The sequence below is a fragment of the Pristiophorus japonicus genome, chromosome 10 (genome assembly GCF_044704955.1).
Source record: "Pristiophorus japonicus isolate sPriJap1 chromosome 10, sPriJap1.hap1, whole genome shotgun sequence".
Classification (NCBI taxonomy): domain Eukaryota; kingdom Metazoa; phylum Chordata; class Chondrichthyes; family Pristiophoridae; genus Pristiophorus; species Pristiophorus japonicus.
In genome coordinates, this window is record NC_091986.1 from 139,853,145 (window position 1) to 139,877,111 (window position 23,967).

General features: G+C 42.1%; 1 protein-coding gene across 1 annotated transcript in view; it reads left to right on the forward strand.

The window, feature by feature from the left end:
• Window positions 1-1,247: 1,247 nt before the first annotated feature.
• The window catches only part of LOC139275108 (GRIP and coiled-coil domain-containing protein 2), a 98,145-nt gene continuing 75,425 nt past the window's right edge, over window positions 1,248-23,967 (forward strand). The window contains exons 1-7 of the mRNA XM_070892119.1: window positions 1,248-1,372; window positions 6,320-6,376; window positions 6,524-6,608; window positions 9,438-9,505; window positions 11,733-11,837; window positions 15,183-17,681; window positions 18,743-18,815. Of these exons, the coding sequence (XP_070748220.1) occupies window positions 1,367-1,372; window positions 6,320-6,376; window positions 6,524-6,608; window positions 9,438-9,505; window positions 11,733-11,837; window positions 15,183-17,681; window positions 18,743-18,815 (2,893 nt within the window). The 5' untranslated portion in view covers window positions 1,248-1,366. The remainder of the gene's footprint in view (window positions 1,373-6,319; window positions 6,377-6,523; window positions 6,609-9,437; window positions 9,506-11,732; window positions 11,838-15,182; window positions 17,682-18,742; window positions 18,816-23,967) is intronic.

Sequence of the window (23,967 nt, forward strand, 5' to 3'; positions counted from 1 at the left end):
GCCGTGAAGGAGTTCCGAGTAGAGAGCTTGTTTTGGGAGTCTTATATCAGGCATGCGAACAATGTGGCCTGCCCAGAAAACAGGGCTGTGTCATTGCGCCAACCCTCTTCTCAATCTTCCTCGCTGCCATGCTCCACCTCACACTGAACAAGCTCCCCGCTGGAGTGGAACTAAATTACAGAACTAGTCGGAACCTGTTCAACCTTCGTCGTCAAGAGGCTATAGACAGGCTGGTCGAATGGGCGGACATGTGGCAGATGAAATTTAATGCAGAAAGGTGCAAAGTGATACATTTTGATAGGAAGAACGAGGAAAGGCATATAAACTAAAGGATTCTAAAGGGGGTGTATGAACAGAGAGACCTAGGGTATATGCGCACAAATCATTGAAGGTGGTGGGGAATGTTGAGAAAGCAGTTAAAAAAAGATACGGGATCCTGGGCTTTTAAATAGAGGCTTAGAGTACAAAAGCAAGGTAGGGCCGAATGGCCTACTCCTGCACCTATTTTCTATGTTTCTATGAACCTTTATAAAACACTGCTTCGGCCTCAACTAGAGTATTGTGTCCAATTCTGGGCACCGCACTTTAGGAAGGAAAGATTTACAAGAATGTTCCAGGGATGAGGGACTTGTTACGTGGATAGACTGGAGAAACTGGGGTTATTTTCCTTAGAGCAGAGAAGGTTGAGAGGAGATTTGATCAAGGTGTTCAAAATCATGAGGGGTCCAGACAGAGTTGATAGAGACAAGCTGTTCCCATTGGTGAAAGGGTTGAGAACCAAAGGACACAGATTTAAGGTGCTTGGCAGAAGAACCAAAGGAGACTTGAGGCATTTTGGAGTGACTAGGATCTGGAATGCACTACCTGAGGGCTGGTGGAGGCAGATTCAATCGTTGCTTTCAAAAAGGAATTGGATATGTACCTGAAAGAAAATAAATTGCAGGGCTGGGGAAAGGGTGGGTGAGTGGGACCAGCTGAAGTACTCTTGCACAGAGCCGACGACGGGCCAAATGGCCTCCTGTGTTGTAACCATTCTATAATTCTATGGACGATGGGTGGAGTGGGCTTGATGGCCTTTCCATGTCTTGGAATTTAAGTGTGCTAGTGGCGGCCAAAGCACAGGAATACAATGGGAGCTGTGTTTGCTTATCTAACAGACGCCTCGGGTGAGAAGGCGGCTGCGCGTTTTTGCGGCGCAGGCCTATCCCCATGGTTACTCTCACTTCCGGTATTCTGAGCGCTAGGAGACGTCAGCAGGAACGGGGCCGCGGGTTGGGGATTGAAGGCCGGAGCCCGAGCTGCAGTGGTTTATCTGATTGCGGTGAGAGGGACGCGGCCGGAGCGTCGAGCGTCGAGCGGTGAGACTATGGAGGTGAGTGGACGGTTCCGAGCTGTCAGTCGGTGTCACTGAGCCTGCAGTTACCCAGCGAGTCTGCCTTACTTGTGGGAGCTGGAAGGAGGTCGGCGAGCCTGGAGTGAAATGGACGAGAGCAGTGATCATTCACGCGGATACTCATATTTAAATTACGTGCCACTAATGGCTTTGGGTGAGAAGAAGCTGTGGCAAACCCCCCCCCCAGACGAACTTCTTTATTATTGCCATTAAATCTAGTGTGTATATACAATATACATTTCAAACTGTAAAACTAATCATTGGCTAATGTTTCATTTGGAATGGTTATTGTACCAACTCCAAGCAGGATATTTACAAAGCAAATCCTGGAGGATGCAAGTTCTCAGATGCCGCATTCACAGTCATTTGAGATCAACAGTAGAGCAGTATAATACATGAGATGGCGTCACTACCTTGGGCGGTACCAGGTAGTTTCTGCTGGTGTTTCTGAAGGTAGCTCTATCTCTAGCAGCAAATTAAATGTCTGATGCAGAGGCTGACCTATGGACCAAACATTCAGCACACGCCTACAATCCAGACTGCAGTGTTGTTCTTCACTTCCTGATCAGCTCATATTTCCTGAACCATTCAACAGTATCAAACTGTAAAAATCACCCAATCCAACAGGTTACATGTGAATTTTTTGTTTTGGTGCTGCAGAACCTGCCCCTTCAATATATAAACAATGGATTGCACAGCACTGGGATTCCAATATAGTTCTGCAGTATAAATCAAACACTAATGGTACACTGTTGATATAGAGCTTGCTGTGATCTGACCTATAATTCTCTATTGACATTATAGAATAAAGAGGTAATGTGCATTTCCATAATATATATGCTTTTATTTAAGTGCATTTTCATGGTGCCTTATCCTCAGGATGCCCGCAAAGCATCACAGCTAATTAATTAACTCTGAAATGTCATCTATAATGTAGGCAAATGCAGCCACCAGTTTGGTGTTGCTTGAGGAAAGAATGTTGTTGTGACACTGGGAGAACTCCTTGCTCCTCTTCAAACAATGCTATAGGACTTTGTACTTCATCTGGAATGGCAGGGAGACCTCATTTTAACATCTCATCTGCAAGATAGTACCTCTGACAACGAAGCACTCCCTTAGTACTCAAGTCTCAACCTATATTATGTGCTCAAGTCCTGGAATGGGGCTTGAACTCTCAATCTTTTGACTCTGCTAAGAGTGTCACCAACTGAGCCAAGCTGTCAATAGTAGTAAAACACTTCTACAATATGACCTGGTTCCCTGTGTTTTGAATCTCTTCTCATTTATTTAAAAAGTTTATTTATGATGTTGGGACAGCAATGTTAAAATCAAGGGACAGTCAATTCCTTTTCTACCACCGTCAACACTTTCCCTCGAAGCAAGGCAACGTTTATTGCCTCTGCAGGTATATACGCCATCTCATTTATATTAGTCGTACCTCTGGAGGGAACATGATAATACACAGCAAATAAGGTAATAGAGGTTAATGTAATAGAGGTTAATGTATATGTCTAAGTGAGCTGCTATGTAATATTGTAATTTGTATTTCCTACAAGTGAATAAACAGTTATGGCAGTATCAATGATAGAAAATTCAATCAATTATTGTTTAGGCTAAGTGAAAACATTGGAATTTTTCACAAAATATAAAATATCTTAATTGCTGTAACACCACTCACTAACATTTTGTTAAATAACTTCTGATGTAACCTATAAAGTTTCTGCATTAAGCAGATAGACTAAATAAAATGGCCTGTTAACATACTTCTCACTAAAACACTAAAGCATGTCTTTGAAAGACTGCATTATGTAAAGGAGTGAGCTGTACAGTACGTTTTTGTCAAGGTACATCTTGGAACTGTCTAACCAGCCTCTGGATTTAGTGTAAGGATTAATTAGATTTTTGTTCAGTCAGATGAATGCACAAAGTGCTGTACTTGTGTTCTAGCAGAAGCTTGTAAATGGCTTGCTACAGAAATGGCATGCAGGTGTTTTTACTGCTTCAATAAAACAAAATATTAAAAACAGTATTGAAGAGAATAATGTTGCCACAGCAACTATCTTTTAAACTTATTTTGCCAGAATTCAGCCGTATAAATGTATTCATGTACCAGCTGTAGGAGGAATGAGGAATTTACTCTTAACTGCTTTTCTACAGGCTTTCAGATCTCACAGCAGTGCAAATAACAATTTATGAAGTTTATTCAGACTGGATTTTAAATTTGATGTGCTTTTTTGTTGAGTGGACATGCTGCAAAAAGATCCCCTTGTTAAAATTGTTTTAAAAATTGTTAAAAGATGTCTGATATACACAGAAACCCATCATTAATCTTAGGAATTTCCAAACTAAACCACTGAAAAATCCACACAAGTAGGAATTCAGTTTGCCTGATACATAAGTGCACATTCTCCCTGTAGGACCTCCATTTACCTAAGTCAGAGTTTTTAGGCACAGGAAAGAAAATTTAAGCCAAGGCTTAAGGGGATCCCAAGTGTGCATAGGGATGCTGCTTAAGTTTAAGTGCCTAACACTGGGCTGCATCGAGTACTAGTAAGCTTACTATTGCTTGTCTTGGGATGGTTTACTCTGTTAAAGGGGCTATATCATCCATCATCATAGGCAGTCCCTCGAAATCGAGGAAGACTTGCTTCCACTCTTAAAATGAGTCCTTAGGTGGCTGAACAGTCCAATATGAGAGCCACAGTCCCAGTCACAGGTCGGGGTAAGGGAGAGTGGGACAGGTTTGCCGCAAGCTCTTTCCGCTGCCTGCGCTTGATTTCTGCATGCTCTCAGTGATGAGACTCAAGGTGCTCAGCGCCCTCCCAGATGCACTTCCTCCACTTAGGGCGGTCTTTGGCCAGGGACTCCCAGGTGTCGGTGGGGATGTTGCACTTTCATCAGAGAGGCTTTGAAGGTGTCCTTGTAACGTTTCCTCTGCCCAGCTTTGGCTTATTTGCCGTGAAGGAGTTCCGAGTCGAGCGTTTGCTTTGGGAGTCTCGATTCTGGCATGCAGACAATGTGGCCTGCCCAGCGGAGCTGATCAAGTGTGGTCAGTGCTTCAATGCTGGGGATGTTGGCCTGGTCGAGGACGCTAATGTTGGTGCGTCTGTCCTCCTCGGGGATTTGTAGGATCTTGCGGAGACATCGTTGGTGGTATTTCTCCAGCGACTTGGTGTCTATTGTACATGGTCCATGTCTCTGAGCCATACAGGAGGGTGGATATTACTATAACTCTGTAGACCATGAGCTTGGTGGCAGATTTGAGGGCCTGGTCTTAAAACACTTTTCCTCAGGCGGCCGAAGCCTGCACCGGCGCACTGGATGCAGTGTCGAATCTCCTCATCAATGTCTGCTCTTGTTGATAAGAGGCTCCTGAGATATGGGAAATGGTCCACGTTGTCCAGGGCCGCGCTGTGGATCTTGATGACTGGGGGGCAGTGCTGTGCGATGAGGAGTGCGGAAATGTACGTTGTCCAACTATGAACTCCCTACCCATTAGTATATTGACTTGCACGGTATTTGAAGCTCAATGGTAAGAATCTTATTTCCAGTGCCTTGATGGTCTACCCATCAAGGTTCCATTAATGAACAAGGCTGGCTGGTGAATTATTAACAATGCATTAGTGTACTGTGGAACTGTCTGCATCTAGTACTGGATTATAGAGTATGGCACAAAGCATTGATGGTTAAAATGTTCCATTGCTTAGCATGCCATCTTGGAGCCAACTCAACTTCAATGAGATTCTGCTTAATTCGTTTCCCTTCCACCACACCACATCCCCTGCCCCTGCCCCTCCACACGAGGATAGATATTGTTCATAATGAGATGATTGGCAAGCCCTTGATTGCCCATGATTGATGGCTCGCAGGTACCAGAAACTCATTGCGAGTGGTGTGAACAGTACAACTCATTATAAAATGTGTGAGTACCCATACTTTTCTCTATTGACATTAGAGATGGACACGCACCATATACACCATCAAACTATGATTCCACTAATTGATGGTGCAACTGCTTGCTTCTCTGCAAGATAGGCACCAAACCCTGGATATGTGACCGTGTGTTCATATCCTGTTCTCCCAAGCCTCATTGTAGAGCTTCACAGGTGTTCTGTAAGAAAGGTTATTGGGAACGGGGAGAAGAGAAACTCAGTTAATGCCATATATTTATGGGGGGGGACTAAACAGTTAATAATTATTCAGAAGCAACTATTTATCATTTCTGCCACTAGTTTCCACAGTATAGTTTCCCATTATCTGAATGCAGGAGAAATCTAACTTTTTAATGCCAAATGACAGGATGTGGAGCTAACTAGCACAACTGAAGCTGTCATCCAACAGGATAAACTTTGATTTTCGGCATTTTGAATCATTGCAGGGGGAAATTTCTTATGTTCCAATTTCCTTCGTTGCAAGTAACTTAATCACGAATGTGCTCACATACATTTGGCCACATAGTGAATTTACTATGTGCTACCTTTTAAATTTAATTGCCAAAATGATGTTGCTTGCTTTCTTGTTAAATTAACACCCCCACTATTGTTAAGTTGAGCAGAACTGCAGTTCTGTCAACTGAATTTGATATGAAGTGTATAATTATTATTGAAGTTTGCAGAGCGTGAAACATGATGCAGAATAGGGGCTCTGATCACTGGACAGAAATTAGAGTCTGTAACCATTTTTAAATAGCATTTGTTTTTATAGATAGAAAATTACATTATGGCAAGTGAGAATAAGAAATTTGATTTTAATGCTGAATTTAAACTGTAGTTATAGGATTTCCCAATTATTCATTACAGATGCAAAAATATTGTGTTGATGGCAATGCTAATATTGTTGTGGTTATCGTGAGCATTGGTACCATGTTAAAACACTGCAACCAACTTCATAAGTTGTTGTAAAGTTTCAGTTTCTGTTGTTTAACAGGAGAGTAGTCAAGATGGTGTGGCTTCACCAGCAACCCCTGGAACAGGAAAATCTAAGGTTTGAAGGAAAAAAATCTTCTTAACTTTTCTTAATCTTTAACTACATAATTTCCCAGCTTGTTTTAAAGGTACAGCTAAATATTAATTCCTTGTCAATTAACATTGGAATATGTTCATACTAATTCATGTTCTACTATATTTACAGCTGGACACTCTATCAAAGGACGACCTTATAAAATTCACAAAGAAACAGATTGTGCTTTTACAGAAGACAAAGTCAAAATGCTCTGGTAATATGTATAGTCAATGCAGATCTTTGAAAAGAGAATCTACTATCGACTTTTAAATAATTATAATATGCATTGTTTTCTCTGCTCGCTGAAATAGTGAATACTGATCCAGTGTACTGTATTGGAAGGACTACTGTGCCCAACTGTATGAGGGAGCTGAGAATTACTACAATTGTTTTTGGGTACTCATGATCCTCTTCATCGTACAGTTTAGTTCTAATAAGGAACTGATCACTTAATTCTACTGGTCCCACCTCATGCCATTCTAACTCTAATCACCTGGCATAGTGGATGCAGTAATAAGTTCATTTAGCATCTGTATTTCAAGCTGCTTGGATAATGCACTCAGGTTGCTTATGGGCAGGAGCATGCAGTCTTATCAGTTTACCCAAATGCAAAATGACAACTTTGATGGGGTAATGAGTAGTCCTCACTTGGAAACTTGACCCTTTCTTTAGTTTAGTTTGCAGAGAGTGACATTCATGCATTGGCTCCTTGCACTTCCATTACTAAAACTAGCTACTTAATTTCAAAACATTGGTCTATGACTCTACTGTCAGGATAAGGAAGTTAATTTTAGTTATCTACACTTAAAGAATTGGTGCATGGATGTTACTCTTTTGCAAACTGAACTACAAAAATGACTTACATTTATAGTGCACCTTTAACATAGAAAAATGATCCAAGACACTTCACAGAGTCACAATCAAAGTAATGGATGCCTAGTCAAAAACAGAGATGACAGGGTGACCAATAACTTAGTCAAAGAGCTGGGTTTTAAGAAGGCACTTAAAAGAGCAGAGGAAGATGGAGTGGTGGAGGGATTTAGGGAAACAATTCCACAATGTAGGGCCGAGATGGCTAAAAGCACAGCTGTCAATTGTGCGATGAAGTGACCGGGTATTATGTGGGGACAGGTGCATGAGGCAGTGAAATGGAGAGTTCCAGAGGTTAGGAGTGTTGTAAGGCTAGAAGACGCTGCCGAGATAGAGAGGGGTTAAATTATGAAGGGAGTTAAACATGAGACTGAGAATTTAAAATTTGAGGCACTGCAGGACCAAGAGCCAATGTCGGACAGCGAGGATAGGGGTGATGAGTGTGCGATACGAAAAGGTTAATAGAGTTTTGGGTGAACTGAAGTTCATGGAGGAAGGGAGCCCAACCACGACTGGCATGGAATAATCAAGTCTGGCAGTGACAACGGCATGGGTGAGAGTTTCAGCAGTGGATGGTCGAAGACAGTGGCAAGGGGATGGAATGGGTGGCAAAGATGAGGAATTTGTGATACAGCCGAAGATGATGACTCCTGTTGTTTATCTGGAGCAAATTGCAGCTGAGCCAAGACTGATTGATGGACTAGCAGTCTGACAACAGAGAGGCAATGGAGGAGTTGAGGGAAATGGTGGAGAAATAGAACTGGGTGTCATCAATGTGGATGTGGAAAATGACTCCGGTCTTCGGACAGTGTTACAAGGTGCAGCATGTAAATGAGGAAAAGGAGGGGACCAAGGATAGATCTTTGGGGAATCCCAAAGTTATCATAAGCCATTTCAGAAATGGTTATCAGCAGCTATGATAATATGTGCATTTAAACAAGATATGCTACAAACAAACCAGTGTGCATTTAACCAATCCAATAATAATGCATTAATAGCAAAATGCCAAGATTCTGAAAAAGTTTGCATTTAACAAATTTACACTTAAAGATACTTTTGTATTTGCCATTTCTGCACTTCTGAGGAATATGCTGGGCTGGCAGCTCTCCCCTGAGCTCTTCTTTGCAATTCCAATCATTAAATCCTTTACTCTCCTCCCCCTCCCCCTTCTTTTCTCCAGTGTTTAAGACCCAATATCCAAGCTACAGGTTCAACCTTGCTTGTTCTGTATTTTTACCTCGGTTTTTTTCAACAGCTTTTTTCCCTCATATTTGTTTTCCTGGGCTCCTCTGCCATCAAGACTGTGCTGCTCTGTATGCCTTGAATGCTGTGCCTCAGTTCTGTCACTCTCCAAGTTTAAGTTAACCTGCTCCAGCCTGCATCTGCTGCTGTTATGTGCTGGGCTTCAGATTTGTACTTCATTGCACTGCTGACCTCTTGGCTTCGCTGTGTTGTATCCTATTCCGCACCAAGCCCAATTATCCATCACCCCTGGCCTTGCTGACCTACATTGGATCCTAGTCCCCCAACGCCTTAATTTTAAAATTCTCATTGTCATGTTCAAAACACTTCATCGGCTTGCCGCTCCCTATTTCTGTAACCTCCTTCAACTGTACATCTCTGACTCTGGTGTTTTGTTGATCTCCCGCCCCCCCCCCCCCCCCCGCACCTCCAATCCTTCGCTCCACCTTTGGCAGCTGTGCCTTCACCCATCCAGATCCTGTAGGAATTCCCTCCCTAAATGGCTCCACCTCTCTACCTCCCTCCCCTCCTTTAAGGCTCTGCTTAGAAACCACACGTTTGGTTACCCTCCTAAAATCTGCTTCTTTGTATTGGTGTACATTTCTGTCTGATTACGCTTCTCTGAAGCATTTTGGGATATTTTTCTACGTTAAAGGCGCAATATAAATGCAAGTTATTGTGTCTCACTGGGAATAGTATGTTTATTTTTTTTAATGTATTAACTGGATCATAGACCTTCCAATAACTGTACCAGGCTTGACTGTACTAATTTCTGACATTTTCTAGTACCTCTGTTTTTAAACTCAATTATATTTTGTTTATTTCTAAAAAAATATTCATTTGTGGTTTAATTTTTTGCTTTGGCAGATTTAGATCTAATCAAGCAGGTTATTTTTGAAAGTTTTACAATACAAATATAATGTCATTTCAGTACTGGAAAAAGAAATTGAACAGCTCAAAACAAAACAAACTATTGGAGCTAATGATGCAGTCATCCAGGTAATACCCATGAAGCAGATTACAGTCATTGTTGTAATTTTATAAATGCTTTTACAATTAACCCTGCTTACTTGCTCAAATGAAACTGGCATACCAGCAGGATTTGAGAGTACTAGTTTAAATTGTGGAAATGGTTATTTGAGCTCCTTAGCATGAACAAAACTACATCTTTTTAATTAGTATGAGTAGTAATCATCTGTAGAGTAAATGATTGGATATTTCCATCCAAAACTGACATTTTTTTGTTGTCTTTGGGACTTTTTATGCAAAATTGCAGTACTTGCTTGCAATAAGTAGATGTTAACATAATTTGTTGCAAGGTGATGGGTTGCACCAAATCATGTCCTAATCATTTCATAGCGTAACTGGCTCTTCCTTTCCCTTGTTTCTGCATCATATTGTGCATTTACTCAATAAGCCATTAAGGGAGTTTCATTCTTTGAGTTCTCAAAATGGCATCAAAACTTATTCATGCTATTGCTCACTGTACTGCCCTTTTACCTGCCCAGAGGAACTTGAATAGGCATTAATGTCATTTGAATAGTGTACTGGGTGAAGGACAAGCAAGAGCTTAAATATAGATGGCGTGAGAGAAATAGTAGTTAATTACATTGTGGGAGAAAATTTGCCCATACTCTTGTCTCATGGTGTTAGCTGCTCTATAAACGTATAGAAGGGCCTTGCTTGCACTAATCAGTGTGGTAGCAATATTGTAGTTGGATAATGTTATCATTACTGTTTGTGTGCTGCTCCAATACATGTCAGTGTGAATTACGTATACAGGTTGTACACCTCTAGTCCGGGACTCTTTGGTTCGGCAACATCCCTGGTCCGGCATCATTCCCAGCGGGGAGGTCGTGACCCATGCTGTGTCCTGGGCTAGCCGCTCCTCCTCCTCCCCGCTGCCTCCGGTGTTGCCTCCGGTGTTCCCTCTGAGGTCGGTGCGCTGCGTCCTGGGGTCGGGCTGGGCCGGGCCGCTCCTCACCCCGGCGCCCCCTCCCCGGTCGAGTCAGCGCAGAGAGGGAGCAGGGAGCATGGGCCTGAAATGCTGTGCAGTATGCTTCTGTGCAGCGCACGAGCAGAACACGACTGGGTCGTTGCACAGCAGTTCAGACCCAGCTTTGGTGCATCGGTCAGCCGCCGTGCTCCCCACTCCCTCTCCGCGTCAACCTAACCGGGGAGCTGGCGCTGGAGGCAGCGGGGAATGACCAGCCCCAGGGCACAGCGTCCTGGCCCGACCTGGGTGGTGGGGGGTGGGGGGGGGAGGAAAGGAGGAGCAGCTAGCCCCAGATCAGCAGTACACCTTATTCCTTTTTAACTGTGTTTGATTTTGCTTTTTTTTTAAACCGAGAGCTCTCTGCAACAGCTGCACAGCACATCTTGTCAACTGGACTCTGCTGTGGATTCCAATGAATGTAGCAGAAAATTGTCAGGAAACTTTGCTGACAGTGGGATTTTTAAGTCAGCGTGACCTCCCGTGGTCTGGAAAATTCTCTGGTCCGGCACCAATCAGGTCCCGAGGGTGCCGGACTGGAGAGGTTCAACCTGTATAAGCAAATTTGCCTGTATGTAATGAAATTGAAATAGAATTAATATTTGGGTTAGGTGTCCATTTTTGAAGACTTCAGGTTGTGTCACTATATCATAGAATAGTACAGCACAGAAGGAGTCTGCACCAGCAAGGTCAAAGAGACCTAAAGGTTGTCTGACTCCCTCAATGTCAGAACTCCACTTACTTCCAGAAAGAACAAATGCCATCCTGTTACAGGGAGCCAGGTGACAGGCAGATCTTGATCGAGTACCTGAGGTAACAATGAAATGCACTGCTCACAATTTTAATTGGGATGGATCACCTCATTGCCCTTCAGCTCCCAACACATGGAAAGGGAATTTGAAACAGGATAACATCACCACCTGGTGCCCATAACTTCACAGAGTCACAGAATATTGAAGATTAACTATTCAAGTTGGTTAAGCTCATTGTTCTTTTAAAAGATATTTTGTATAATGTTCAGATGCAATCAGTTCTGTACCTTGGCCTGCTATAGTCAATCTGTGTTCAACATTGCTGCTCAAATGTTACGCATTGATTATATGATCTTTATTTGCAAAGGAATTAGGAAATTACTTCTGTCCAGTTGAATATAATAATAAAATCAGAATGTTTTATAACGTACATAAATTTAATGTATTGGTGTAATTGTTACCATTCTGTCTATTTGACTAGGAACTGACAACCAGGCTGGATTCAGTTCTTTTGGAAAAAGCAGAAGCTCAGCAAAATACGCTTTCTCTTAGAAAGGAGATTGAAAAAAATAAAGAGGAATTGAAGGTAGTGACTGTCCATTAATGATTTATTCTGAGGGCTGGATTTTCCACTTTTCTGTTTTGGGATTGATAATGGGGGTGGGGCGGGAAAGTTAGCGGCCGGGAATAGTTTGAGCTTTAGTATGTATGTTTGGGCATCTGGGCCCTGTGTCAGAGAGCGCAGCATTAAGGGAGGCGTTGTACACCCCTCTCGGCGCAAGGAAGAGAAACTACCGAGCTAAAGAGCCGGGCCGTGAGCGAGAGAGTCCTGGGGGGGCGGGGAACCTAAAAAAAAGTTCCTAAAACATTGCCCACGCCACCACAACACAAATTGCACCAAAAATTAAAACAAAAAACACTCGCACTTACTTTTGTAATACTTTACCTTCCTCTCTGCGGCTGGCATGGCTGGAGCGCTCTGATTTCCCAGGCAGTCATTGCGGGCGCGCTTCTGGGCAGACGGGTCAGGTAGGAGCTCAAATTCTCGTGCCGGTGTCACAACCATAGGCGTTGCACATCCAGCACAGCTCTTCCTGCTGGTGCTGTTCAGCGCCACTGCAAAACCCGGCCGGAGGATCGCAGCGGGGTACTGGAGACCTCACCGCTGCCTTTCATGCCGCTCTGAGGCCAGACCGGGAACGCAAAGAACCAGAAAATCCAGCCTTAAAAAAGATAAATGGCTGTCTGTGCCCTAAGCTCTGGAATTCTGCCCCTAATCCTCTCTACCTCTCCATCTCTCGCTCTCGTCCTTTAACGCCCTCCTTAAAACCTATCTCTTTGACCAACCTTTTAATCACCCCTCCTAATATCAGCACAAGCATATGGTATAAGAAACGTCTTGTTTATGCCTCTCCCTTTCTCATATCCCCTCTTTCTGTTATTCCCCCTCCCTCTCATACACTGGCACTGATTTTATGGCCCAAACTCCGAGTGTCATCATCAAAGGCAGTCCCTCAGAATCGAGGAGGACTTGCTTCCAGTCTTAAAATGAGTTTTTAGGTGGCTGAACAGTCCAATACGAGAACCACAGACTCTGTCACAGGTGGGGCAGATAGTCGTTGAGGGAAGGGGTGGGTGGGACTGGTTTGCCGCATGCTCTTTCTGCTGCCTGCGCTTGTTTTCTGCATGCTCTCGGCGATTAGACTCGAGGTGCTCAGCGCTCTCCCATATGCACTTCCTCCACTTAGGGCGGTCTTTGGCCAGGGACTCCCAGGTGTCAGTGGGGATGTTGCACTTTATCAGAGAGGCTTGTAACATTTCCTCTGCCCACTTTTGGCTTATTTGCCATGAAGGAGTTCTGAGTAGAGCGCTTGCTTTGGGAGTCTTGTGTCAGGCATGCGAACAATGTGGCCTGCCCAGCGGAGCTAATCAAGTGTGATCAATGCTTCAATGCTGGGGATGTTGGCCTGGCCGAGGACGCTGATGTCGGTGCGTCTGTCCTCTCGGGAATTGTAGATTCTTGCAGAGACATCGTTGGTGCTATCTTTCCAGCGACTTGAGGTGTCTGCTGTACATGGTCCATGTCTCTGAGCCATACAGGAGGGTGGGTATTACTACAGCCCTGTAGACCATGAGTGTACCTCCAATGCAGACAACTGCATTTGGCCTCTGCTGTACAAAAGGCATGTGCCTGTCACATTCGCAATGCTCCTTCCTTGCCTCCTATCTGGTTCAAAGCTCAACAGCAGAATGTGTGCAGCAAACTCTTCCATATGCCATAGAGGCGCATCAAGGTCAAAACAAGCCAGTTTACAATGCAACTAAGGCAAACACATTGGCCTTGATTTTTACGGGGCGGTGGGGTGGAAACGGTGCGCGTGAGCCCGATAGCGGTTGGCACACCCATGGAGTCCAGTGCAGGGTCCCAATTAAATGAAATGTTCTGGAGTCCCACCCGGCCAGAGTCACTACTTGGCTGGCAAGCAGGAGCAGGAATTTGGCAGCAGGGAGCCACAGCCGGGGACCCAAGAGAGTAGTCCCTACTGGTCAGTGGGAGGAGGAATACCAGGGCAATCGTGTGTCAGTGATCAGTGGGGAAAGCGGAGGTCCCTCGTGATTGGGCGGGGGAGGAACAACTCCCTTGCGATTGGGTTGGGGGCGGGAAATTCCCTGGCGACCGGGAGAGGTCTTCGCTTCTCTTCTTCCCCCACCCCCCCCCCCCCCCCACCATGGTTCTGCTGGCTTGACATTAATATTACGTTGTGATGCCATCAGGCCACAACTTTTGCATCATTAGCAGGCTCCCACCTGCTTTGAGCAAGAGCCTCTTTGATGGCCTGAATCACCACTGCTATTATTACATCGGCTAGGAATGTTGCGAGTTGGAGGCTAGATTTTTGATTTTCAAGATTTTAACCCCTTGCTCAACCCTATCCTGCCCGTCAGAGATTGGGGTGGGGGGGGGGGGTGCGGTTGAGTTAAAATCAAGGCCATTATGTTCCTGACCCAGAATGGAAGGAACATTACCTCCTTTAATGTCATGCTGCATCTTTTGCACCTTGACTGAAACTGTGGGCAATTACAGAGAGCAGCACCCCAGCAATAGAAGAGTCATATATGGCTCATGATACGCCAGTGTGCATTCTAAAAAAGTGGAATCAGTAGTCTGTTCGAAGCTCGAACATTTTGTTGTCTCTATATAGTTTTTTTAAACTAGTGGAAATTTTAAAACAATGTTAATATTCGTTTTTGCTTTTCCATCCCTCATTTTTTATTTAAATATTAAGTGTTGGTTTAGAAAATGCTGCCAACTTGCAGCCTGTCCATCAGCATCTGAAAAGGGAAAAGATAGATTTATCATTCAAAGGGTCTAGACTCAAAATTTTAATCCTGCTTTTCAAATGCTGGTACATCTATTTCAAGCATTTGTTACTCAGTGGTTACCTCATTAAGTGAACTGATTTGGATGATTACTGCACTGATATTAATGTAGCTTGCTCATACTGTTTTGGCTCAATAACTGCTTATCTATTGCTCTGAGATCAGTGGCTGTCTCTGTTCATACAGAAATATTCTACTCTTAATTATCATAGTTTGTCTTTGTAGGATTTTAAAAAAATGATGTATACTTGTTTGGATTTAACAGCAGAATGATACACATAGAATTGACTGCATTCAAAGTTTGACAATGGTCAGCGATGAGTGAAGCTTGTATTTGTTAAAATGCTCCAAACCTGTGAGGATCATTTGTAGCTTCCATGTGAAATTTTTAAAATATTGTCTTCTCCTTTAAGCATACTAAAGATCATATTCTTCTATATTTCAAAACTATTTAGCTAAATATCACTATAACTTCAGTTTGAGGGGCACAGTACATATGTTCATGATGTAGTAAATGAACTATGGTGTAAATGTTTTTAATCCTTTTAAGGTTGCATTGTCAAAAGAAACAGAACTCCAAGAGGAGATGGAATTGTTAAAAAATCAACACTTAAACAAAATTGAAGCTTTGTATGGGGAATTGGAAGCTGCTCGTGCAAAACATAAAGAAGAAGTAACCAGGTTCGAAAATGAACTTCAAGAGTCAAATCTCAAACACAGTACCAACATGGGACAACTTGAGCAACTGCTTGAAACCTACTCAGCTCAGAAAAATGAAGCAAAGAGACGGGAAGAAGAATTCAATGAAGTTAAAATTGCCTCTGAGGAGCAGATTTTGCAATTGGAACAACAATTAGAAGCTAGCGCTGAGAAGCAGAGGGAAGAAATGAAAAGGCTACAAGAAATTAATGGTGACGCTGTTGCTGAAAACGAAAGTGAAATGAAGGAACTCCAGAAGGTCCTTCAAGTAATCCAAACCACCCATCAAAAAGACTTAACACTGTTGAAGCAACAGTTTGAATCTGCTGTCATAGAGCACAAGAAGGAACTTAAGAAGTTAGAACAAGATTTAACAGAGAAACATTCAATAAAAGAGAAAAGTTTTGAGAATGAACAGATCACTAATAGAACCAACTATGAGCATCAGTTGAATCAGCTGAAGGAACAGTTAAAAAAAATGACAGAAGAACAAAAAGAGGACCAACATTTGCAAAATGAAGTCCCTAAAGAGTCAGTTTCTGAATCCAATGAGCAGATGAAGTACCTTGAGAACTATGTGAAAAAATTAGAATTGCAGCATAGTTTGTTACAGGATGAACTTGCATACATGAAAAATGTAAAAGAGAAGCTAGAGATGGAACTGCACCACACAAAAGAAGAGTTATTTCATGAACGAGAGGACTGGGAGTTTAAGATAAATGAACTCCAGCTGTCCAAGGAAGAATATATGAATACGGTTACAAAACTGACAGATGAACTTCAATCTATTAATGACTGCTGTGAAATGGCAGCCACCCAGCATTCTTATGAAATGCAGGTTATAACAGAACAACATAAAAAAGGTATTGCGGTGCTAGAACAAACTTTACATACTGCAGCTGAAAATGAAAAACAAGAATCCCTTCTCAAGGTAAATAATCTGAAGAAGCAGTGCCAAACATTATTGGAGGAGAAAGAAGAGGCTGAGTGTCATTATGAAAACTTGCGCAAAACCATGGAAGTATTACAGACTGAATTAGGACAATCTGCTTCAAAGATCAGCTATGAGTTTGAAGTTATGAAGCAGCAGCAATCTGATGAAATTCATGACCTGCAGCAGAAACTCAGAAGAGTTTTTCATGAAAAAGATTCTCTTCAGGAAACGATCAACAGGCTGCAGGCTGAAGTTGAGGAGGCTAAAGAACTGAAGCAAACTGTAAGTAATTTTCAAGAGATGAATCAAGAGTTGACATCTTCAATTCAGAAGAAGGAAGCAAGTGTGAATGATTTACAAGAACAAGTGGACACTTTAATCAGAGAGAAAGAGGAATTAGTAACAACATTGAATATCTCTGAAGAGTCAATAAATAGGTTAAAACAATCTCTTGTGGTGGACCAGGGTAAATGTGCAGGACTTCAGCAACAAATACAAGTACTTGATAAGGACAAATGTGAATTGCAGAAAAGATTGGATGAAATTGCGCATCATTTGGAAGAGGCAGTTTCAGAAAAGGAGTCTAGCTGTCAAAAACTAGGTGAGATGGAAAACAGACTAGGAGCTGTTACAACTGAGAGGGAGCATTTGGACTCCCAAACACAAAATCTGGAAGAACTTATTACAAAGTTAGAAAAAGAAAAGGAAGCTTTACAAAAAGATGCAGCTATGTTCAGTTTACAAAATGAAAATATGGGAGCAAATGAAGAAAAACTTCAAGATCTCAATAAGCAACTACAAACTCTAACTCAGGAAAGAGATGGTCTCCAACTGGCAGATGGAATTGAAAAACAGAAACTTCTTGATGTTAAACTTGCAATAATTAATATTCTTGAACAAGAAGCTTTTAGCTTTGCAAATGATGCTCCTGAGCTAAGTATAATTGAGGCAGTGCAATTACTGGAAGAACATGTGACAAAAATTAGGGAGGAAAAGCAATCCGTGGCACTCCAATGTGATGAGCGTATACTGCAATTGCAACGAGAATTGGAATTACAAAGTGATGCAATTAGAGATCAACAAGCTGAGCTCAGTTGTTTAATAGATGACCTCAGAAAAGAAAAAACCCTTTTGCAAAAGAATCTAGATGAAGCACTGTTGGATAAGGAAGGATTGCAAAGAGATCTGTTAGAGATGCAGAACCTAAGTGAAAAAATCACTCTTGAAAATGAAGATCTGCTCGTTCAGATTCAGAATGTTACAGAGAAACTTGAGAACTTGGAAACAGAAAAGCAAGAACAGAATGAGAAAACTGAAAAAGAAGCAACACAAGATAGAGAGGAGCAGTTAAAGTGCCAGCTGAATGAAAAAGAATCTGAGCTATCAAAGTTTAAAGAGGAGCTTCAAACTGTGAAGGTAACCATTTATATGAATAATTAAATAAGACTAGAATATATAATTGGGGGAATTAGATGACATCAGTTGTAATCTAATAGCTTTGAGTTGAAAGTTTTTCTAATTCCTGTGTGGGTCTGAGTTTAAGCCGAACTTCTAGCCGGTGTGTTGAATGCTTATCGCCTGACTGAGAATTAGGAGTGATTACAGCATATATCCTCTGATATCCCAAGATGTAATCATTGCCTTGTAAGTCGTCTCCCAGGTATGTGCATTAATATGCTGAATACCATGATACCTCGATGTCGTAACTGTAGAAAACATCTGTTTAATTTCTCATGGTAATCTAGTTTATTTTCTATGCATAAATTTCTTAGTGCTGAATACCTGCTTTGAAAGTAACAGCAGCAAACCTCTGTTTGCACAATAGCCAAATTGATTTGGAACTGTTTTTGTTCTTAAGCTCAGTTTTTTTTCTTAAAAAAACTTTCAAGGTGAAAGGAATTTGAGCAGTACTTGATTCATTTTAGATTCAAAACCTCTTTTGGGGCTCATTGTTAGTTTGCATTTTTCTGTGACTTTTTTTTAACATTCCCTCATGTCTGTGTGCCATGCTTGCCTTTGTCAAATAATTGACTCCCTCCAAAGATGAATGTTAGTGTGGATAGAGTCTCTGAGGATTTTGTTAATTTGAGCAATGGGTTTGACAAGAAGAGATTGCTTTCAAATACCAGATAAAACTTTTAACAAATACATATGTAACTAAGATGCAAGTTTTTATGATCTATACTGAAATTAGTCTTGCTGTAATTAATTGTTTGTGGAATGAAGTTGCAGTTGTCTTTCTCTTCAACTGAATGACGATTTGAAAGTGTTTAAATTAGTACTGGTAGCTGTTGGTCTATATATGAATAATCATTTTGATTTTTCACATTAAATCAAATCTTGAGCAGTAAATTTTATAATTTGTGGAGGAAAATGGTTGGCATCTTGCAGTTTCAAGAAACTTTAGAATATAAATAATCCTAAACTATGCTACAGCTAAAAAATGGGTAACCTTTGTTTTCTTGGGTTCAATACAGGATTTGATGCAGAAAACTTCCAATGAAGGAAATACCTTACAAAACACTATTGTAGAAATGAATGACAAAATAGGTATGGTTTCCTTTCAGTTCCTCTCATTTCCACTGAAATTTAAAGTGTAAGTATTCCATTTGTTACTATATGGGAATTGAATATTTTTTCAGAAATATTTTTGATAAAGACTTTCCTCACTAATAGCTGAATTTGGCTCTGACAATTTATCCTGCAACTTGGCTCTGTAACAGCTTATCTCTGGCAAATTGATCCTATGTGATCATATAATCCACACCCAATATCTAACATACCCAGTCTTGTTTAAGCAGTTATCCTTTTATGTACATTTAATTTAAATAGATACTTTTATTGAAAATAAAACAAGTGAATTTCAGGCTTTCTCATAAGGGAGTAAAACAATCGGGGGCGAAATTGACCTGCACCCCAATTAGGGGCAGTAACCTTCTGGGGCCGGGACTTTCTGCGCCTGGCACAGAAATCCCACCCCCGTGCGAAATTGCCCTTACCGCCCCTGAAAGAAAGGGGAGTGCAATTTCACGTGCTCCACTTCCTCTGGGGGCAGTAGCTGGGGCGCTACTGGGGCGCTGAGTGAAGTGCTACATGGATGGTTCGTGTAGTGCTGACGTGCTTCAACGCCTCTGCCCTTCGATTTAAAGAGGAGGGTCGCTGCGCACTCTGAACAGCCTCTGATGGCCTCCACTGGGCCACCAGGACAGCATACAACTGGGCCTGCAGTCTGGCACACAAGAAGGAATGTCGGGCTGCACGATAATGGCCCGACCATGCATAGCCGCCATCGGTGAGCTGACGCGAGAGTCTGCAGACAAAAAAAGATGGCGGCCCGGGGTGCTGCAGTCCAGGGCACTGCCACCCTCCCCTTTTAAAGAGCGCCCCGAGAGCGGATGTCCGCCAACTTTGCGACCTGCGATGCTGGCATTGACATCTGTTCGCACCATCCTCGCTGCCCACGGGGCAATTTATCCCGCAGGCCGCTAAGGGGTCAGCATGGGGCAATGAGGGGTCGCCACTCACGCGATGATGTCATCGGCGTTTGCGCGGTGCCTCCGCAAACTCCAGGCAATTTCCCGTGTGGCAGTTGTGCGCTCCTCCCCCAGATGAAAAGTGCCTGCTGCCCGTAGGCGCTAATGGGACTATAAAAAGGGGCAATTTCGCCCCATAATTATTGCCAATTTCCTATGCTTTGTTCCATTTATACAAGTCCTTTTGGTTTCATGTTTGTCTCCTAATTGTGGCACTTAAGTCAGTTATGGTAAGATATTTTTTCCCCCTGAAGCAGAGTGGATTTTTATATAAAGTAACACTATGATAGCCAGATATTGAAACCCAGCATTAAAGCGTTCTCAGTAGCTTAGTGGGTTAATGTACTGTCTGGCGTGATATTAACTGCATACAGACCAGGAAGGTCCGTGATTTGATGCCTGGTCTGTAATAAGATAGCTCAGCTGGGTTGCAATTGTGTTTCAGTCACTTGTGATCAATCAATAGCCTTATAAAACTGGCAATGTGCTCCCATTGGAATGTCATTTTACAAGGCATTGAATGTCTCCTTGTCTTCCATAATGAGCATCATTCTGCTGTTCCTGATATTGATAGTAAAAGCAGTTTCAATCTCAACTATGCTGCTTTCAAATTGAGCAGTTTCTATTCTCGTATACTGCTCCCTTTCTCCCTTCAAACTGATTCTGTTTTATTTGTATTGAGCTATTTGTTATATATTTGTTTTCTATCTATTGTTGTACTTTCTCTTTTCCATCGGGAAATATATTACCAATAATGAAGTAGGTTAGCTTCTGGTGTATGTTTTAAGCTCTTCTGGCACAAAACAAGTAATCATTGACATTGGAGAAACCCTGATATACATAGAATCATATAAATTTATGGCACAGATGGAGGTCATTTGGCCCATCATGTCTGTGCCGGCTGCAAAAAAGCTATCCAGCCTAATCCCACTTTCCAACACTTGGTCTGTACCCCTGAAGGTTACGTCACTTCATGTGCATCTCCAAGTACTTTTTTAAATGTGATGAAGGTTTCTGCCTCTATCACCCTTTCAGGCAGTGAGTTCCAGACCCCCCCCACCACCACCCTCTGGGTGAAAGAAGTTCTCCTCAACACCCCTCTAATTCTTCTACCAATTAATTTAAATCTATGACCTCCTGGTTATTGACCTCTCTGTTAGGGGAAATAGGTCCTTCCTATCCACTCTATTGAGGCCCCTCAATTTGAGACACCTCAATCAAGTCTCCCCTCCGCCGCCTCTGTCCAAAGAAAACAACCTCAGCCTATCCAATCTTTCCTCATGGCTAAAATTCTCCAGTCCAGGCAACATCCTTGTAAATCTCCTCTGTACCCTCTCTAATGCAATCACACCTTCCCTTTAATGTGATCAGAACTGTATGCAGTACTCTAGCTATGGCCTAACTAGTGTTTTATACAGTTCAAGCATAACCTTTTATCTATGCCTTGGCTAATATAGGAAAGTATCCTGTATGCCTTCTTAACCACCTTATCTATCTGTCCTGCTACCTTCAGAGATCTGTGGACATGCACTCCAATGTCCCTCTGTTCTTCATCACATTTAAAAAGTACTTGGATATGCACTTGAAGTGCTGTAACCTACAAGGCTACGGACCAAGAGCTGGAAAGTAGGAATGGGCTAGGGAGCTGTTTTTTGGCTGGTACGGATGGACTGAATGCCCTCCTTCTGTCCCATAAATTTCTATGTTTCCATCCCTCGTAAACGAAATAACCCTGAAACTTTCCAGGCTCTTGTGCTGTACACTAATTAAACTCCAAGTCATCCAGAACTTCTCTGACGATATCCTATGCCATATTAAGTCCTGTTTACCAATCTCTGTTTTCACTGATCACCACTGCCTTGCTGTCCCTCAGGATATTGATTTTTAAATCCTCGTCTTTGTATACAAATCCCTCCGTGGCCTCCATCCATCTTCTGAAATCTCCTGCAGGTCCACATTATAGTTCACTCCTTCTGGTCTTGTGATCTAATGTAGTTTGCAGCTTCCATTGCAGCCCTGGCTAAAATTAACTCGGCTAAGAATGGTTTTCAAGCCTCCAGTCTTCTGGTCTGTATGGCTCAGCTACTCCCCAGATTAAATTATGAGCCATTGCATCCCATTTCAATGTGCAGATATCTATACATTGATATGTGTAACCAGGCCTTTAGAGAAAAAAATGCTTAATTGCAACTTATTGACACTCTAATTTCTCATCCCAGTTTCTCCCATTCTGAGAAAGAGGAGTAAAATGTTGTCCAGAAGTGCAGTAGGAACATTTTGGAGGAAGAAAACAATCTCTAACTCCGTCGCAGAACATTAGATGTTCTGGACCACAACGTTAGAACAATGTGGATAAGGGTATTTCTAGTAATATGAATGTTGCTGATGACATCAAGCTGACATGTAGAGAGAATAGCGTACAAATGGTTCTGAATGGCTGAAGTGTGACAGAAGGATTTTAATGTGGACAAATGTAAGGCAATTCATGTTGGTACACAATAGGTGACTCCCTATTTGCAAAGGTAGAAAATAAAAAGCTCGATAACTCTTGGGAAGGATATCACCACAGGTTAAAACTTACCAGACGATGAGAAACCTTTTTTTCCCAATGGGTTCTTGAAGGATAGTTGAGCACTACATTTCAATCTATATTCAACTTGGATTCAACAGGAAATAAAGAATTTCACAGAGTGTGTGATCATCTGTGTCTACACTTAATCCTTGTAACTTTCAATATTGTACTTGGCTATCTTATAAAAAGGTCCATTCCACTCATTTGCTGGTCTCACTTGTGACACATTCATTTTGTATTCATGTCCTCTAGTCTTGAAATAACAGTTTAAGTTATTTATTTGTCAGCATTATCAAGTCCTGAACACTATCCTTCCTCCTTCCTTTTTCTTTCTCCAGTGAATTCAAATCAACTCTATGTCTTAATAGCGTAAAATTTTAAGCCCTGTGGTCATCCTTCACATTCTTGCATGAAACTTCTTCCATGCGTCAATGTAGTTCTGAAAGTAATTTACCCAAAATTGGACATACTGCAGTCTTCTAAGAATTCAAAGTTGCTTCATTCAGATTCTCTGATGATTCAAGCCATTTTTATCGCTAAAATCTTACTTTTCTATGTTATTTACTTTGTTTGCTAAAAAGTTGTTCAAACTTAATAAATCTCAGGGGTCGGCGAAATCGGAGGATACTTAAAAGGAGAAAATTGCAGGAACTCGTGCACAAATCTTCCAGAAATCACTGAATACTGGAAAGTGCCTGGGGACGGGAGAAAGGCAAATCGATTCACGAATGGGGGAGGTCTTGCAAATGTAACTTACTTGTTTTCTTTGAGGAATGACAAAGGAGTTGATGGAAGTAAGGCAGTGGATGTGATATACTTGGATTTCAGTAAGGCTTTTGATACAGTTCGTCTGGAAAGTTGAATAGTGAAAATAAAGAAAGTGGGAATCGGTAGAAATATTTTACAATGGATAGAAACAGAGAAAATAGGTGCAGGAATAAACCATTCGGCCCTTCGAGCCTGCACCGCCACTCAATAAGAATCTTATACGTTTCTATGAGATCCCCTCTCATCCTTCTAAACTCCAGTGAATAAAGGCCCAGTTGATTCAGTCTCTCCTCATATGACAGCCCAGCCATCCCTGGAATCAGTCTGGTGAACCTTCGCTGCACTCCCTCAATAGCAAGAACGTCCTTCCTCAGATTAGGAGACCAAAACTGAACTCAATATTCCAGGTGAGGCCTCACTAAGGCCCTGTACAACTGCAGTAAGACCGTCCTACTCCTATACTCAAATCCCCTAGCTATGAAAGCCAACATACCATTTTCCGCCTTCACTGCTTGCTGAACCTGCATGCCCACTATCAGTAACTGATGAACCATGGCACCCAGGTCTCATTGCACCTCCCCTTTTCCTAATCTGCCGCCATCCAGATAATATTCTGTCTTCGTGTTTTTTGCCCCCAAAATAGATAACCTCACATTTATCCACATTATACTGCATTGGCCATGCATTTGCCCACTCACCTAACCTGTCCAAGTCACCCTGCAGCCTCTTAGCGTCCTCCTCACAGCTCACATCACCACCCAGTTTAGTGTCATCTGCAAACTTGGAGATATTACACTCAATTCCTTAATCTAAATCGTTAATGTATATT